At 41.1% G+C, this 18,806-nt stretch overlaps 1 protein-coding gene across 1 annotated transcript in view; it reads right to left on the reverse strand.

The window, feature by feature from the left end:
* Nucleotides 1-18,806, reverse strand: part of ptpn2b (protein tyrosine phosphatase non-receptor type 2b) — a 40,569-nt gene that overhangs the window by 5,435 nt on the left and 16,328 nt on the right. Inside the window, exons 4-9 of the mRNA XM_007895024.2 lie at nt 16,895-16,993; nt 13,862-13,999; nt 11,441-11,650; nt 9,136-9,297; nt 7,659-7,867; nt 5,986-6,087 (exon numbers count right to left, since the gene is read on the reverse strand). Of these exons, the coding sequence (XP_007893215.1) occupies nt 5,986-6,087; nt 7,659-7,867; nt 9,136-9,297; nt 11,441-11,650; nt 13,862-13,999; nt 16,895-16,993 (920 nt within the window). The remainder of the gene's footprint in view (nt 1-5,985; nt 6,088-7,658; nt 7,868-9,135; nt 9,298-11,440; nt 11,651-13,861; nt 14,000-16,894; nt 16,994-18,806) is intronic.

Here is an 18,806-nt window from a genome sequence, read left to right on the forward strand (position 1 = left end):
TTGGTCCAGCTCATCTGGAGGATTTTATGGGCTTCACTCACCATCTTAAACACTGGACCATCTAGTGGGATATGATGGAGGATGACACCCAACTGTGTGCAGTTGGTATTATGGCTCGAAAAAGGACCTTGAAGATATTGACTGGAAGATACAAGGGACATCCATCTAAATAGTATCAGTATCTACAGGTTGTGGTATATACCAGTGGTTTCTGGAACACAGCCCTTTGGGATTACACTGTGAAGGGCACTCTGGTCATTCTAATCTCTCTTCAACGACACCAGGGCCCTAATGCAGGTTAAACTTGTGGCGTAAAAGGCGCACACGTCCCAAGCACTTCTCCTTCTTGCTTCATAGCTCTTGGGCACACAGCAGACCAGATTCCTTCAGCCTATTTGTGAAGTCCAGCACCAAGCATTGGGATGGATTTCTGGCAAAGGGGAAGCAACTGCAGGGAAGGAAGGCTCCAGTTAACAGTAACCTGCTGATGAATACGCAGGGAGACAGCTTTACGGCAAATACATCTATTTATCAAAGCTCCTCACACAAGGCCTGGATCAAGCAGTTGGTGCCAAGTATGTCTGGTACACAGCGTTGCTCTTACACCTCTAAACATCAAGGTGGGTGGCATTTCACAAGCTGTCCTGCTTGTCCTTCTACCACACTGAAGGCAGATAGATGTCTGTTGATTAGCTGATGAGGAAACTGAGGCATGGCACCACAGAGGCTGTAAGGAGTTACCCAAAGTCTGGTCTTGTGAATACTCTCTCATATATTCAGAGCTTAGTATCCATCTTGATTGGTACACAGAGAGGTCAGAAGCTTCTGGTCAAACTCTACACTTTGAACGGGTAGAACCATCAAGCAATAGGTAGGATTGTGTGTCAGGATGGCTCAGTTGGTAGCACTCTCTTACCCCCAAGTCAGAAGGTTGTGGGTTCAAGCTTCATGTCCGGACATGGAACTCGTATTGTCCAAGCTGACACTCCAATGCAGTGCTGGGAGGGGGTGTTGCATTGTTGGAAGTGCTGTCCTTCAGATGAGACGTTAGAACCAAGGTCCCGTCTGCCTGTTCAGGTAGACATTAAAATCCCATGGCCCGACTTAAAAAGAGAAGGGAGTTTCTTCCAGTGTCCTGACCAACAATCCCTCAAGTAAGTCACTTATTTCATGATAATAATACTTGCATTTCATATAGCGCTTTATCACGTCTTTGAGACGTCTCAAAGCGCTTCACAGAATATAATGTAAAGTGAATTGATTGTGTATTTTGTGGGCAATTGTGCACAACAGTGTCCCACAAACAGTCGTGGATTGAAGTGACCAAATTTTTTTTTTTTTTTTTTTTGAAGGATTTATTATCCCCAGAAAAGCGATCTGCCAATCGACTAACAACGGGGTTCCTACTTACTGCTAGGTTAAACAGAGGCATGTGGTGTCAGGAAATTTGCCTAACGTTTCATGCTGCCGGGAATCAAACCTGGGTCCTCTCGCTTGCAAGGCAAGTGCTCTAACCATCAAGCTCATAGCTGTTTGTGTGACGTTGATGGATGCAAGCTGGCTGCCCACAAAATATACAGCAGCGCACATTACAGTAGACCCATGAAGTGCTTTGGGAAGTGATCCTGACAAACTGTCATGGTGATGATGCTGATGATGCTCTCAAGCTGAGCTGCTCACCAGGCAGCTCAATGGGAGTTCTGAGCACCAACTATCCTAGTGAGGGTTCAAACCTGCACTTGCAGGATATCCTATTACCAACTAGTGACTATCACCCTGCTTCCCCCCTGCCCTCCACCCTCCCCAATCCCAAACCCAGCTCAGGTCCGAAACACTGACTGACCAGCACCTTGGGATGTCCTCCCGATGTGAAAGGCACTATACAAATGTAATTTTGTTGTTATTGAGCTCCAGGACTCCACTGTAGCCCTGTAAGAAATTACTGAGTTAAAATGTTCTATTGTAAGGGTTTATCGAAGTCTGGTTTGATAGCAATTTCCCATTAGTCCCTCAAAGTGTTTCGCTTGAGATTGTAAGCACTTCTTAATCCGTTGTTCACTTTTAATGAATGCAATTTCAATCGCACCAAACTCATCCACAAGGAATTGTTGAGTCACTCTTTAGTCATTCTCTATCTGGAAAGAATCCGGAATTACATCTTAACTACTATCAGAACAGCTCAACACTGAGCACATCAGCAATATGTTGGGTTTGTCAAATGAATTTACATTTATTTATTTTAGAATATTGAGCATCCCCCCACCCCCAAGACAAATGTGGTTCATTACATTCAATTACCTATTCTGTTGTGTTAAAAAAAAATCAGTTGTTGCTGGATTTCTATTTGCAACACAATCAAAATGGAAACTTGTGAAAATACTACAGTGCTTAAAACACAATACAATTGACATTTATATAAAGCCTTTCATGTTGTATATAGCTCCTTTCACGTTGGAAGGCTGTCTTAAACTGCTTCACAAGGCTGACTGTGCACCTAAGCCAGGGTGGGGGCAAAGAGAAGCCGAAGAAAGAGTGTGAGTGAGGGAGGGGGAGTCGGGGAAAGAAAAATGACAGCCAGCATGGTCAATAAGAAAGGTTTTAAAATTGGAAGGACTCCAGGATGGAATTCCGCCAAGCGGGGCAGAATGGCTGAAAGCTTACACGCCAATGTGGGAGGGGGATACCGGAAAGACGCGGTGATGGAGGTGATGTTGTGGAGCTGATGGGAAAACTGAGAAAAATGATAGACCAAATCTAGGGTTTGAAAGATAGTTGGGTGTCAAACAAGAAAATTCCATTGGGAGAATATTTGGGGATATAAAGCATAGATATAGAACGATGCCGTATTATTATTATAACCCCTGACCATCAATAGCTAAATGTTATCACTTCATAACAACTAATGCAATGGAATGAATGATTTAAGCATAGCTTTAAGAGACCTTTTTAAAAATAAGTGTGTTTGCCAGCGTTCCACATACAATCAACCAATAGATACAGTTTGGCCATACAACAGGAAAAAAAAAACCAATTTTTTTTAAAATGGAATATATTTTCTGAAACAGAAAGATTGGAATATATTTTCAAATCTATTTTCCTATCTTCATGCTTTAAAATTACACATTATCGTGTGTATTCTAATGTCACTGCAATTGGGACAAAAAATTGAACTCGTTCTAAGAATTGATTCTGAAAGGGCCATTGAATGTATATATTTTTTCCCTTTTTTAAGATTATACATCGTTCTTTTTAATGTACTTTATTCTAATTAGTTCTTAAGAAGATAGTTCAATCTCCAGCTAAGGTTTAACAATAGGCTCCAGTGATCCACAGAAACCATCTTTGGAATATGCCTGCTTTGCAATTTGCTTGTGGACTAACTGAATGGTATTAAAAAAAGGCAACTCATTTTACAGTTTAGTTTCAAGTACATTAAGCCTTCAAAATTCTGTCTCACAATAACAATTTATACAGTCAATACACTTAATAGTAACTACTGTAAAGTGCTTTAAGACGTTGAGACATAATAGGTGCTATCAAATACAACAATTTTTATTATTTATTATATTGTAGTCGCATTAAAACTGCACCTACATTTGATCAACCACCCATTTTTAATCCTACAAATAATAGCTGCAATGAACACAATCACGTACTCAGCTAAAATAGTTTTCTGGTACTGAAAATATATCTAAGCGCATAATAATTTGGTCCTAATGTGAGACTAAAATTATTAACTCCACATGAGAATAAGACAGGAGGAATAAAGCTATTATTAGTTTACGTGCACACTAAAGAGTTAATACAAGGAAAGAAACTCACATGTACACCTACTGCATGAAAATAATTAGCTGTTAACTGGTTACGTGCTAACCTGCTTGGATAGGGAAAACAAATGATCTACTTCTGCACTGTACAAAAATAAAGCTACAATTCCTATCATTATAAGACAGTTTAAAAATTCAGAGCATGCTTACTGGGACTTACAATTCTTTCCCAGATTGAAATAGCAACGGTTCTGAAATCTAAGATTTTCCTTTCCCGGGTGCAGGCACATAGAAAATACATCTGAAAATTAACAGTTCCTTGCATTTGTCACTGAAAGATGATTAAAAAAAGCTCACGAGCCACATCTAGTGGCAGTATTCAAGTACTTCAAGAGTATAGCAGAGTAAACCTGTGCATTTTGATATTCGTCACATTCACGACCAGTTCACAACCAAACAAAACCTCCCCGTTTGCAATACAAATGTACAATGCAATGAAATAAATATTCCTCAGACTGAATTTTATTCAACTGATTTCAATGGAATGTAGAACCTATAACAAGTTTTAAATGTTAATTTGCTTCAATATTAACGCACTTCTTTGTTTCTTCCCCCCCCCACTCCCCCACACGGTACATAAACTTGTCCTAATCTTTCATCTCAGGTAGTCAAATAATTGAACCATCACAAAAAAACACTACTCAACTCTTTAACCCACAGAAGCACCTTTGGATGCCTTGCCAGTATTTTCCACATTATCACCTTTTCGATATGGTAGTACCTTTGTAAGCAAATCCCTGGACTCTATATTATAGAAAGTTTAAAATGAGGAAATGTTTAAATTAAGTCGCTGTTTTAAGTTACATTTCTGACAATGCAGAAATTGAAAAACTTATTCTATGTCCATGGAAATGAACACCCTGACTTAAAGGTTGCGCATTGCATTTCATGGGGAAACCTCTATGGGCTAACGAGTTAACTGGTATTTTACAAATACACAACATTACAGAAAATATTCCACAAACACTTCAGTCATGGGTTTGTTTAAAAAATAAAAATTGTATTTCCAAAATGCTTCCTATGCCTTGGCTGAGTAAATTGCTGTATTCTACGCACAGCACATTTAAAACAAAATAACTAACAAAAGAATAATATTAAGTCCAATACTTTGGTGTGCTTTGAAATCTCTGCACTAATCCTTTAAGGGCACACTATTTCTACAGATGGAAAGAAAGGTTTATGAAAATGCAACACGGCAGACCAATTATCTGCTTGCTTTCCACTAATGGCAGCTTTGTAGTTTGTGAAAATAATAATCTTTGCATGAGATGTGGCTCGTTATCACATCTTCGAGATGTCTCAAACTCATCACAGAATATACTGTAAAATGAACTGACTGAATTTTGTGGCAGAAACGCAGCAGCCAATTGCAAACAGTCCTAAATTGAGTGACCAATTTTTTTTAAAAAATTCAAAAAAGGGATTATTTCCCCCAGAAAAGCGATCCGTCAATCCACTAACAAGCAGATTCCTACTTACTGTTAGGTGAACAGAGGCATGTGGAGAAAGAAAACTTACCCAACGTTTCGCCCTGCCCGGGAATCGAACCCAGGTCCTCTCGCTTGCGAAGCGAGTGCTCTAACCACTAAGCTACAGGACTCCACAAATGGATGCTCAAATCTTACTTCTAATTCAACAAAATTCTGTCAGTTGCACAAATTATCAGGGTAAGGGTGTCTCCCACCATGGGGTAAAATTAAAGCACAATTTTGCCTCATGGAAAAAAAAACAGCAGGAATAGGAGGAGGAGGATTGCTTTTAATGGAAGCACAATTTTTAAACTAAATGCTTATTGTAACACAAGTACAAATATGTATATTTACAACTGTTTTTTCTCGGTTTGGAGGTTTTATTTATCTCAAACACCTGAAACATAAGAACCTGAGAAACTGTTGCAATCGTTGAGGACAACTCAGCTAAACAGTACCTATACTCTACTGGATCTTCCTCTGACCTATCAATCTACTCTTTTTTTTGTGCAAGGGAGACACGAATCCTTAGCACCTAACACCTCAGGTGCAAAATGGCCACTGAACACCTGAAGTGCACAGTCACACAATCTCATTATTAAAAGTACATATGCCAGCAAATAAAAGCTCCAGCTGCCAAAGTAGTGACCGCACCAGCGCTAATGATATAAGGTTTCCAAAATAACCACCTTTTTCGTTTCATCTCAGTTTCACTTTGCTTCTGTTTCATTCGTTGCACCTGCTGAGCTGTGTTTGCTCTCCTGTCCTCGCGGAGGCGTTTCCGAAGGTTACTGAAATGCAGAAATAAGAAACGGATAAACAAACAAATGCAGCATGTGAAAGCACAAATCCGCAGTTCCACAGGAACAAGGACCTGCAACTTTGATGGCTTTACTGAGGACTCAAACCAGCTGCATCACTGTACGGGGAAGTTTTGAACAGATCAGACACTTCCGTATTTGGAAGAATAAATGAAGGACAACCAGGTCACTGTGGCACTCCATCAATATGGAGCCGCAATGCAGAAGTCTGGGAACATGTCACCCCCAGATGATGAACGGTTCGGGTGGGGGCTATTATATAGTCCAAGGTTGATTTGCAATAGAAACAATATATGCAGCAATTATTTTCAGATGAAACCCAATTTCCCTACATTTTTCAACGATTAATTCCATTAAAGAAATACTAAAACTGAAACTTGGAAACACAATTGGGATCAGGGCAGACACTTCCTTTCAGGCCATGAAATTAAAGGAAAGTTAAAGGGATGGGTGTCAACCATGGGTATGATCTTCCTCAGATTTTGAATGAAACAAATGTGGGCAGAAACAAAAAAAGTTCACATTTACCAAGTAAAGAATATAAACCACGTATAGACCAAACTAACTTAGAGAATTAACAGAAGTCATCAATAAAGTCTTCAACTCATTATGATTTTGATCTCAAAAGACTAAGACCAAAAATTCCATGGTCTTAAAATACTAAATTATGCAGAATTGAGTAAAATTCTTAAATAGTCAATTTGGAAGCCTTAATTTAGGAACTATGGCTAATCAAGACTAAATTTAATAATTTTGCATGATTCTATGTGATTTTAAATTGTAAGACAAAATGGTCTTTGGACCTCAGTTTCAGGCCTCAGCAGAGCAAAACCTTAGACAAGTTTCCTTACTCCACACACCTCTCTTTACCTAGCAGTAAATAGGAATCCGGTTGTTAGTCGATTGGCAGATCGCTTTCCGGGGGGTAATTATCCTTCCCCCAAAATTTTTTAATAATAATTTGGTCACTCAATTCACGAGTTTGTGGGATATTGCTGTGCACAATTGGCTGCTGCGTTTCACCCACAAAATAGTCAATTAATTTCACAGATATATTCAGTGATGTGCTTTAAGACGGTTCAACGACTTGATAAGGTGCTGCATCAAATGCAAGGATTATTATTATTACTTCCTACCTCCTGTTGTGCCTTCTTCCATCTCTCGCACTACAGTACAAACACTTATCTCAAATGATGCTCAACGTACTGGGCTTGGGAAAGACCGGCTGTCAAAAAGTTATTCTAATGCGTGTCTGCAACAAGGTAGTGAATGTCCACGCTAGCGCTTGGGATCTGATACTAATTGGTTAGAGATTTGGTTCTAGTTCCACAGTGTTAACCGTGACGTCAACTAAAGTTCCCCAAACATTTGGCTGAACTCACAGAACTGCAGAACACCACAGCACTTGCTTCCAGAAGTGACCAGACTTGGACTCTCCACACCCGGGTAAATCATTACGTCGTCAATCAGCTGGGAATACTTGTAGGAGCAAAAACTGGGGAAACAAATTATTTTCCTGCAGCAAAAAAAATTTCACTTACTGAAATTTGTGGTCCTCGTTTTCTTGTTTCACGTAAGAAGCTTGTTCCATGGGGGATTTTGTTTCTGAATCGTTTGCTTCCATGGTCGACAAACCAGTAGTCTTGTTCCCGTTGTACCGTACAACTGTGCTTTCTGGAGGCTGGGGTGGTGGAGGCGAACGCACATTCACAGGATTTGGATTCTGATCAGAAAGTGGTTTCCACCTTTTCTATAAAAATACAGAGAATTAGAAACTGTTTAGTCCCGGTCTCGATCAGGAAATAAAAGTGCACCAAATTCAGAACATTGCCGAAATACACAGTCTTGCCCACAAAATACAGTTAATAAACTTTACAGTATATCCTGTGCAGTGCTTTGAGACGTCTTGACAACATGATAAGGCCCTATATCAAATACAAGAATAATAATACTTGCATTTGATATAGCATCTTATCACATCATTGAGACGTCTCAAAGCACTTCACAGGATATACTGTGGATGAAATCTACTTTGTGGGCAAAATATCATCATTACACATAGACAAGTGAAAAAGCAACAAGTATTTATTGGATGAATTTTCTTGCTAATTTTCTTATCCGTGGTAAGGTCTCTGCATTAACTTTTTGTTAATTAATTCATCAGAGGTAAATTATTTCATTTTGTCCACAAAATATACAGTCAATTCACTCTGTGAAATGCTTGGAGTCATCTCAATGACTTGATAAGGCGCTATATCAAATGCAAGGATTATTATTATTATTTCCCAAAGTACTTTTTTACCTTCTCCCAATCCAACCTTTATATTCAACATGATAACAACAGTGTCCCATACTTCTCCTTCAATCCATTACCCACCCATCAATAAAAATAAGCCATTGTTCTACAGTTTGATCTTATAACCCAGAAAAAAATCGAAATTTTAGAATGTAAAATCCATATATTTTGGAGTCAGAATTAAAACTCACCATCTAATTGATCAAAAAATGGTTCACCGATCAGAAAGATTTTAAGAATAAATGTGTTGCATTTTTCTACAAGTGCTAAAGCTTTTGCTAGAGTACATATTGAAGCACTGTAGTCTGTTGCGCGTTAATAAACCATTGTATTGACATCTACATGGAAAACAGTTGGGACAAAATATCTGAATGTTATTTCTGAAACTGGATGTTGGCTAGGCTGACGAGCTTTTACTCAATGAACACAACATAGTAAGTGTTGGTCAGACCGTTGATCCATCTGCGGATAAAATAATCCTTGTATTTAGTGCAACGCCTTATTGTGTTTCCTACTACGTTTTCACTAAAACTAACTGTAGATGTAAAGGACTTAGATACAAATATTTTTGCAATTGAATGGCCCGCCTCGCCAGTACCACAGATTTTATTTAAACCAGTTTGGAATGTCAGGCAACACAGAAAGATTGGGTTTTCAAAAGGAGGAATTCACGGTGTTACACTGTCAAAAAATACAAAATACAGAGTCCAGTTGATCTTTACCTTCCCAGAAGAGTCTCCCTTGATGCGCTTTTCTCCCTCTATAACTGCAATATAAGAGAATCTCAACTGATCTGCAGTCTGAATAAGTCCCATCCGATCTTTCCTCATTCCTAGAAGTACTTTTTTAATGTCCACAGATGAAGGGTTCTTGCGTTTTTCCATCTGTAATAAAAATAACCCATTCAGCAGAACTTCATATTGCTTCTTTCACCTGAACATCTAGTACCGTAATATAGACCAAACAGTAAAGTAACATTTTGTTCAGTTTTGTTTATCTATCCCAACAGCAGTAAGTGATCAGAACAGTTTTGAACAGAATTTTGAATAACACAATAGTAAAATGTCTTGAAAAATTAACATGAGGTTCACAAAGCAGTGTTTGATGGAAGTTCATACATAATGGTAGAGTTTCTGATTGGGACTGGCCAGATGTAAAATAAAGATTTGTTTCCAATCATAGAAATGTTCAAAATTATGAGGGGTTTTGATAGAGCAAATAAGGAAAAAACTGTTTCCTCTGGCGGGTGGGTTGGTAACCAGAGTACACAGACTCAAGATAATTGGCAAAAGAACCAGAAGGAGGAAGAATTTTTTTTTTTTTTTACGCAGCGAGTTGTTACAATCTAGAATGCACTGCCTGAAAGGGTGGAGGGAGCAGATTCAATAATAACTTTCAAAAGGTAATTGGATGTATAGTTGAAAAGAAAAAAATTGCAAGGCTATGGGGTAAGATTGGGGGAGTGGGACTACTGTGCTATAGGATTCAATGATTCATATACAATTTTGCTCTCAATCACATTTTTAAATCTGTTGATATTGCTTCAATATTCCCAATTGTAACAACTCAATCCATGACGGTTTGTGGGACACTGCTGTAAGTAATTGTGTGCCACGTTTCGCCCACAAAGCACACAGTCAAGTCACGTTACAGTATATTCTGCAAAGCGCTTTGAGATCTCGACTATGTGATAAGGCGCCATATCAAATGCAAGAATTATTATTATGATTAAACAACTGCATTATGATTTGGATCTCCCTCACTGCTCCAAACATCTCACTCAAACTCCCGTATGACTCTCCTACTCCCTCCACCCACTCACAGGCCTGAAATTTATCCAGCTAATCTTCCGCTCTTTGTCTCTGCATGCCCCTATGGCTGCCAGAGTTCCCATCCCTTGCCCCTCCACCCCCCTCTTTTCTCCCTCCTCCCTTCCACCCTCCTTTTCTTCTCCTTGCCCAAACATTTCTTGTCCCCACCCCATCCTACTTCGCTCCTGCCACCCACCTTACCTTTTCTCTCTTTCTCTTGGACCATTCCACAACCTCCTTCTGCTCAGGTCTGGGCAACCTCTGCCGTGCTCACTACGTGCTAATGGCTTTACCGGAGCATTCCCCCAACCATAAGGTCCACCAGTTTCTCTCTCTCGCTCTCCCCCCCACCACTTCCTGTGTGAACCTCTTTTCACTCATCCTGATTATCTCGTTCATCCAGTTCGCCAGACTCAATCAGCGAGCTTTCAGCCATTCTGCTCCTGCTTTCTGAAACTCCCAACCTTGCCCCTCTCTACCGTTAAAACCCACATTTTTGGGGGTCAGGTATCTACCAGGTATCTGACACATGCGGAAACCCATACTGTGCTTAACAATATCCAAACCAAACTGAGAATTCCACGCCTCCCATCTACACATGGAAATCCCAGAGATAAGAGTGTTGGAATGGAATGCGCTCTCTCTCCCTGGAAGGACACATCCTGTTTACCTAATTCTGGCAAGCATTGGGTTCAGGTTGGGGACCTGAGAGTGTGTGTTGGAGTGCTGCTGGAATCTAACCAGCTAAAACAGTGTAGCTTGTCATTGATAGCACGGTCTGGAAAGCTTTCCAACGATAAGCCACCTTAAAAACTCTCTTTAAGCACATATTTGGTCTCTTTCCAGCATCCCCAACTTCTTCAACTCCCCCCACCTCCAGCTCTGGCTCCCAGTCAGATTGGGGAAGCACTCAAGACATGCTCCTGTCATGAAAGGCACTTCTATACATAAATGTAAATTTGTTACAAAACACTGCAGATGCTGGAAATCTGAAACAAAAACAGAAGTCGCTAGGAGCACTCAGCAGGTCAGGCGGCATCTATGGGGAAAGGAAAGTGAGTCAACGTTTCGGGGCCACGATCCTTCATCCGTTCTGACGAAGGTTCTTGGACCCGAAACGCTGACTCACTTTCCTTTCTCCATAAATGCCACCTGACCTGCTGAGGGTTCCCAGTGACTTCTGTTTTTGTTTTCAATGTAAATTTGTTGTACTCACCAAAAGAAGGCAGGTATCTACCAGCGAGAAGGTGCCAGATCGTCCAATGCCCGCACTGCAGTGAACCACGGCTGGTCCATGTTCAGAATTCAAAGAGCCAGACTCTCTTACAAGGAACAGAAAGCTAAGGAATGAAGCAGGCGAGTCTGGTACTCCAAAGTCAGGCCATGTTGTATAGTGGAAGTGGAAAATCTCTCTTGTTTCATTAGTCTGTTGATAGAAGTCAATAATAACAAACCCAAATTAAAATAATAATCCTTGTGTTTGGTATAACGCCTTATCGCATCAGCAGGATACATTACAAAATGATATCTGTAAAGTGCCTTTCATGTCGGGAGGATGTCCCAAGGATGCCGAACAGTCGGGGGGTGGGGCTGGGGGTGGGGGTTGGGATCAAGGAGGGTGGAGGGCACAGAGGGTGGCCGAAGGCACGGTCGAAGCGGAGAGTCTTGAGTTGTGCCTTGAAGGAGGCAAGAGAGGGAGCAAAGCAAAGGGAATGTGGGATGGAGTTCCAGAGGGTGGGGCAGAGAGGTTGAGTGCCCGACCACCGATGGTGTGGCGGTCGGAGCTGCTGGGTAGACACGTTGATAAGGGGTTAGCAGGTCAGAGAGGTAGGGGAGGGGCAAGGCCACAGAAGGCCTTGAATGTGAGGACAAGGATTTTGAATTCAATCCTCTGAGGGATGGAGAGCCAGTGGAGCTGGGCGAGGGTGGGGGTGATGGGATCACAAAGCCTGGTGCAGTAAAGGACACGAGCTGCAGAGTTCCGGATGATCTGCAGCTTGTAGAGGGAAGAGTTGGAAAGGCGACAAGCCTGGCATTGGCATAGTGGAGCCTGGATGTAATGGAAGGCATGAATGAGGGGTTCAGCAGCCTGAGGGGTGACGCAGTGGCAGAGTCAGGCGATGTTGCAGAGGTGGGGGAAGGCAGATTGGATAATGGCATGAATGCAGGGGAGAAAGGATAGTTGAGGGTTGAACAAGACACCAAGGTTCTGAACTGGCTCAGTGAGGTAGAGCGTGCATCCTTGGACGCTGATGCTGCCAATGCCTGAGGTGCGGAAGAGAGTCTTACCTCAACCTTCAAGGTTGCATGGCAGCCAATTACCCACAAACAGTCATACATTGAGTGACTAAATCATCATTATTATTTTATTAGTTTATTTGAAGGGATTATTACTCCTGGAACGTGATCTGCCTCAGTCTTGCTGACGTTCAACTGTAGAATGTTGGCTCTCATTCAGGCAGAGAGATAGAGTTGGGTATCATCCGCGTACATGTGGAAGTTGATCCCATGTCTGCGGATGATGTCGACAATATGGAGCAAGTACAGGTTGAAGAGGAGAGGATAGAGCCTTGAGGAACACCACACAAGACGGTGCGGGGGCTGGAGGAGAAGCTGTTTGTGATAAGAGATAGGATCTGAACTGTTCAAGGATAGAACCTTGAAGGTTGAGGTAAGAGGAGAGGCAGTGGAGGAGGATAGAACTGAATAGAATTTTGAAATCCCAAACCATTCGCAAGCCTAATCTAAAGATACAGTTTGGTTAATTGAATACCGGATATACATATAATTCAGTTTATTGCATGATATTCCCAGTGTCCATTTATATAAAAGCCAATTAATAAACTCAGAGTCCCAAATCACTACCTTCTACAATACAACCTGAATGTCATGGACATCCTCTCCTCCTACCCCCAACCCTTACCCCACCCTCCAGAGATTGGTCGGTTGGCCACACACGAATGGGGTCCAAGGCCATGTGGCTCAAGCTCCTGGACACGAGTCTCCTCTTTTATGCTTATGTGAATAGTTTGGCTTATTGAATAATTATCACTGACAAATTGAGTTCTGGCCACAAAATATAGTCAATTCACTTTACAGTATTCTGTGAAGCGCTTTGAGGCATCTCAACAACGTGATAACATTTTTTTTTAAAAAAAAGCTTGAAAGACTGCAACACAAATTATAATAATAATCCTTGCATTTGATATAGCGCCTTATCACATCATTGAGACGTCTCAGAGCTTCACAGGATATACTGTAAAGTGTGTGTATTATTTGTGTGTGTATATTAAAAATATATAAAATATTTGGCAAAACATGGCAGCCAATCACCCACAAACAATCATACATTGAGTGACTGCATCATCATTATTATTTTATTTATTTATTTGAAGGGATTATTACTCCCGGAAAGTGATCTGCCAAATTGACTAACAACCAGGCCCCTATTTACTGCCAGGTAAACAGAGGCACATCAAGTAAGGAGACTTGCCTCAGGTTGCGCTCTGCCCGGGAATTGAAACCAGGCCCACTCACTTGTGAGAGGAACGCACTAACCACTGCGATACAAGGACTCCTCAAAGCAGGTTAAATGACCATTACCACATGTATAGACGCCTATTCCACTTCAACTTACAGAGAGTTTTTTCAGCTGTAGCTGTCGGACAGTGTAGTGCGATTGAACATCTTCTGACAATACCCTCAGCTGAAACCCAGTATCTTCAAACGTCATCTCACCAGTTTCTGTGCTCGGCCAATATTGTTCACATTTTACCTGCAGTGCATAAAGAAGTCATACATTACTAAAACTGGTATGGATATTAGTTATGATTTTAATGGCTTTCAGGAAATATTCTTAAATTAATGTGTACATGTAATTCAAATAATCAGATTTCTGAACGTGAAATGTCTTGTTTTGGGGCAACACCAGCTTTTCACATTAGCATTTAACAGAAACACAATGCTCAACATTTAATGAGGAAAGATGTGTCTTTGTTTTCAGATTTCCAGCATCTGCAGTACTTTGTGTTTTGCTCAACATTTAATACTGTCCTACATACTCTTCCACTCTGAATTTGAAATGCAGAAATATAATGCAGGGGAAGATGTAATCAATGGATATCCTCAATCTGAATCAAATTGTTATCCATGTCCTTTTAGTGAAAATAATACAATGAAAAGATTAAAACAACTAACAAAGAAGTAGAAAAAAACTGAATTGACCTAAACATAAGCACAGAACATGCACAAGAAACTTGAGCAAAGAGTGGGAGAGAAAGGAAATTTTAAACAAAAAGGACACCAAAAGTAGAAGAATTTGAAGTTTGGGATTTAATTAAGGCTAGCTTTGAAGGCACAAGAAAGGAGGGAAGGTATATAAATGCAAGTTGTTGTTGCTGAATTAACCAGAAAAAGCAGCGGGAATTAGGAAACCAATTGACAAACAATGGAATCTATTCAAAGAAGGTAATTAGTACAATACACAAAAAAAACATTCAACAACAGACATACTATGAAGCAACCTGATGAAATTGGCAACCTATGAAGCAACCTGATACTATGAAATTGGATTTGAAAGGATCAGTTGAGGTACAGATCAGCCATGATCTAATTAAATGGTAGAACAGGCTCGAAGGGCTGAATGGCTTCCTCCTGTTCCTATGATGATCAACTACTGAAGGCCAAGAGGGAATGTGACGAGAAACTTGCAGATGGTATCAAGAGTCACAGCAAGCCATTTTATAAATACTTCAAAAGAAAGAGGATGGTAAAGAGATCAATTGAAAGCAAATAAAGGTGTGATCGTTGCAGAGGATAAAGACGTGGCATAATTAATAATCTGCTTCAGTCTTCAGAGTGAAAGAGGATGAGATACAAGAGATTCACAGAATCTTAGAGTTTAGGTAGAGGGAAAAATGGAGTCCTGTAGCTCAGTGGTTAGAGCACTCGCTTTGCAAGTGAGAGACCTGAGTTCAATTCCAGGCAGAGGGCGAAACCTTGGGCAAGTTTCCTTACTCCACACACCTAATAATAATCCCTCCAAAACCAAACACAATAATTAAATTGGTCATTTTCAATCTACGACTGTTTGTGGGACATTGCTGTGCGCAATTGGCCGCCGCGTTCGCCCACAAATATACAGTCAATTCACTTTACAGTGTGTTCTGTGAAGCGCTTTGGGACGTCCTCCCGACGTGAAAAGCGCTATATCAAATGCAAGGATTATTATTATTATTATTAAATGTAAAGGCCTGATAATTAACAGAAATAGTAATGGATAAACTAATGGGTCTGATGTCTCCAGGCCCAGATGGTTTCCACCCCAGGGTATTAAAAGAAAATGAGAAGAAATTATTCAGGCAATTGGGCCTTCACCGCTTCTGCCCCCACCCTCTGGAACTCCAACCAAGAATCCCTCTGCCATACCCCCTAACGTGCCTCCTTCAAGGCCAATTTTCCTCTTTGACTGTTCTTTTGGCCACCCTCCCACCTCCCTACCCTCCAAAGCCCTAATGGATAGGGTAGTCTTAACTAGACAAGCAGCGGGATAGCTGGTCAGTGCTCTTAATGGCAAGCTATGCAGTTTTAATAATAATTTTTTGCATTTGATAAAGCACCTTATTGCAGTGTGGAGATATCTCAAAGTGCCTTCACAGGATATACTTTAAAGTGGTGTGACTGTGTGTATTTTGTGGGCAATTTGCAGTTGGTTAAACTCCATCAATATCCCAAAGCACACTCTGGCATTCACAAGCATACTCCTTGGTTCAAACAACTTCATTTCAGCAACAAGTTTTGGACTGTTCATAGAATTCTTTTAATTCTCAGTTACACAGACTTCTGCGCAGCTCTAAGACACTATCCTACTTGAAGCGTGCTACATAACCGCAAGTTGTTGTTGTTACTCCATCACACCAGGTTCCACTGACTCCCAAATACCGAATGGATTGATTTCAAGATCCTCTCACTCGTTTTCAAATCCCTTCATGTCCCCTACCTATCCGCTTTGCTTAACACCCCCCCCACCACCACCCCTGCTGTTTGTCCCTCATCCCAACTTTTTTTTTTCTCTTGATCGTGCTTACGGTCACCTCCCCCCTCCCTCTGGCTTGGTGTCAGACTCCACCAGTTATACACACACTCTGTGACACAACCTCGCATGACGGGCACTATATAAATGCAGGTTGTTGTTTCATATTTATTTCTACTTTTATACTTAATCTATTTTGCTTAATAAATATCACTGCTGTGCCACAATTGACTGCCGGGTTTCACCCACAAAATATACAGTCAATTTGCTTTACAGTATACCCTGTGTAGCTCTTTAAGACATCAACGATATGATAAGATGCTACATCAAATACAAGGATTATTATCATTATTATCTTGAGCAATTAATGCAAAAATTAATATTTCTTCCATGAGAATTGAAACAGTGCTTCATCGTGAGGACTATGTGGCAATATATTAAATACTAAGCATTATGTTGTTTGATCCCTTTAAAGGTCACAATATGCAGAAAAGCTGTTACCCCAAATAGCTGGGAGTTATTAAATTTAAACAGGTTCTAAACGTCTTTGTTAAACATAACATTTAAAACTTTTCTGCAGATCTTCACGTCGCAGTAACATAGTTGAAATCAAGGAGGCCCTTAAGATGATCCACTTACCGACCCCTTTTCAACAACACGGTTAAGCATCACGACTGCTTTGCTTTTCTGTTCCCATACCATTAGCCAGAAATGTCCACAAGTGTTGGGAAGTGGACCCTATTAAAAGAAAACAACAACAAATTACATTTTATTGCAGCTTTCACATCAGGAGGATGTTCCAAAGTACTAGATACTCAGTCATTTGCACCTAGGCTGGGGGATGGGATTAGGAGGGTGGAGAGTAGGGGTAGGAGGGTGGCCAAAGGTGCGGTCGACGCGAAGGGTCTTGAGATGGGCCCTGCAGGAGGCAAGGGAGGGGGCGAGGCAAAGGGACTGTGGGATGGAGGACGGGGGCAGAATAGCTGAAAGCCTGACCACTGTTGGTGGGGCGGGCCAAGGGACGTGGAACAGGCCACAGCCTGATGAGCAGAGGAGTGGACAATTTGATATGGTCAGCGGGTCCCAGAGGTAGAGAAGAGCAGGGTCATGGAGGCCTTTTTACCAAAGATCTAAATAGTCACACCTAAGGAAATGTGCAGGGCTGTTCAGCATTGCAGTTCTCAACCTTTGTTGGTACAGGCACCTTTGAATGATGTAGTAGTCTTTAACAGCAACAAAATAAGCAATACAACAACAGTACAATTCACTCTCCAGATAATTCTTCTCTATGACCAAGGCCAGCTGAGGTAGTTAACATTAATTGACTAATACCATTTACATTGCAATTTTTTTTTCTAGAGGCAACTAGTTCTGTAAAAATCAACGGCTTTCCAGACTCTGGACCTTCAATTGAATCCACGTACAGAAAATCTTACTTGACAATGAAAAAAAAATCACTGAAGCAGAACCAGTTTACCTGACTACCCTCCAGCGATTGGTAAATGTGAAATTAGATGAATGATTTGGGGAGTCTGGGAAGAATTTTCAAGAGCAATTTCCCACCTGCGCCCAAATTGACAACATTTCTTTTCAGTTTCTATTTTTTTTAAGAAAAATTCGTTTAGGATAGTGGTCGCCAACAAAGAAGTGGTTAGAACAATGGATAGGAGGTTGAGTTGGTTGGGGGAGGAGGGGGAAAAGGGAAAGAAGAGATCATCCCAGGTGGACTTGATGAGCCATGGATGATAAGTCATATCATTTTCCTTTCTGCATTTCCTTCATCAGAACTCCTTATGATCTCAGGTGACCTCAATACAGTTAGCCGCAACTTAAGTCTGAAACATAATTATAATCCTTGTATTTGATAAAGCCCCTTATCAAGTCGTTGAAACATCTCAAAACATTTCACAGAATATATTGTAAAGTGGATTGACTGTATATTATGTGGGGGGGAGGGGGGACGGAAATGAGGCAGCCAATACGAAGGTAGAAAAAGAGGACCAGGAGAAGGCTATTCAGTCCATCGAGCTTGTTCGATCAGTTTATTAGCTCTTGGCATTTCTTTTTATCCCAATGCCCCACCTCTTAATTACCTCTATCTTTCTCTCTATCAATCAATCTTTACTATTCATATCTTCACACCTCTCTGCATGAAGAAATGACACTTAACTTCAGTTCTAAGTCTTTATTCAGATTTTAAAGCTCTACAGCTCAGGTATTAATTGACTGAACTTTCACTGGTGATCCTCCAAAGCTGGTATATCCTTCATATCGTGGGAACTTTGAAGAAGCATGTTATATTGGTCAGCAAACTGGTCTCTAACCCTTCTACCTCTCTGACCTATTATCCCCCTACCTCCCTCCTACCTCTCTGACCTACTATCCCCTACCTACCTGCCCGTACCCTCCGTTCCTCTGGCTCCGGTTTACTCCACACCCCCCGCCCCAACCGCCCTACCATCGGTGGCCGGGCCTTCAGCCTCTCAGCCCCGAGGCTCTGGAACTCTATCCCCCAGTGCCTTCGCCGCTTCCTCCCTTTCCTCCTTCAAGG

Source organism: Callorhinchus milii, unplaced genomic scaffold (assembly GCF_018977255.1).
Source record: "Callorhinchus milii isolate IMCB2004 unplaced genomic scaffold, IMCB_Cmil_1.0 Scaffold2, whole genome shotgun sequence".
NCBI classification, from domain to species: domain Eukaryota; kingdom Metazoa; phylum Chordata; class Chondrichthyes; order Chimaeriformes; family Callorhinchidae; genus Callorhinchus; species Callorhinchus milii.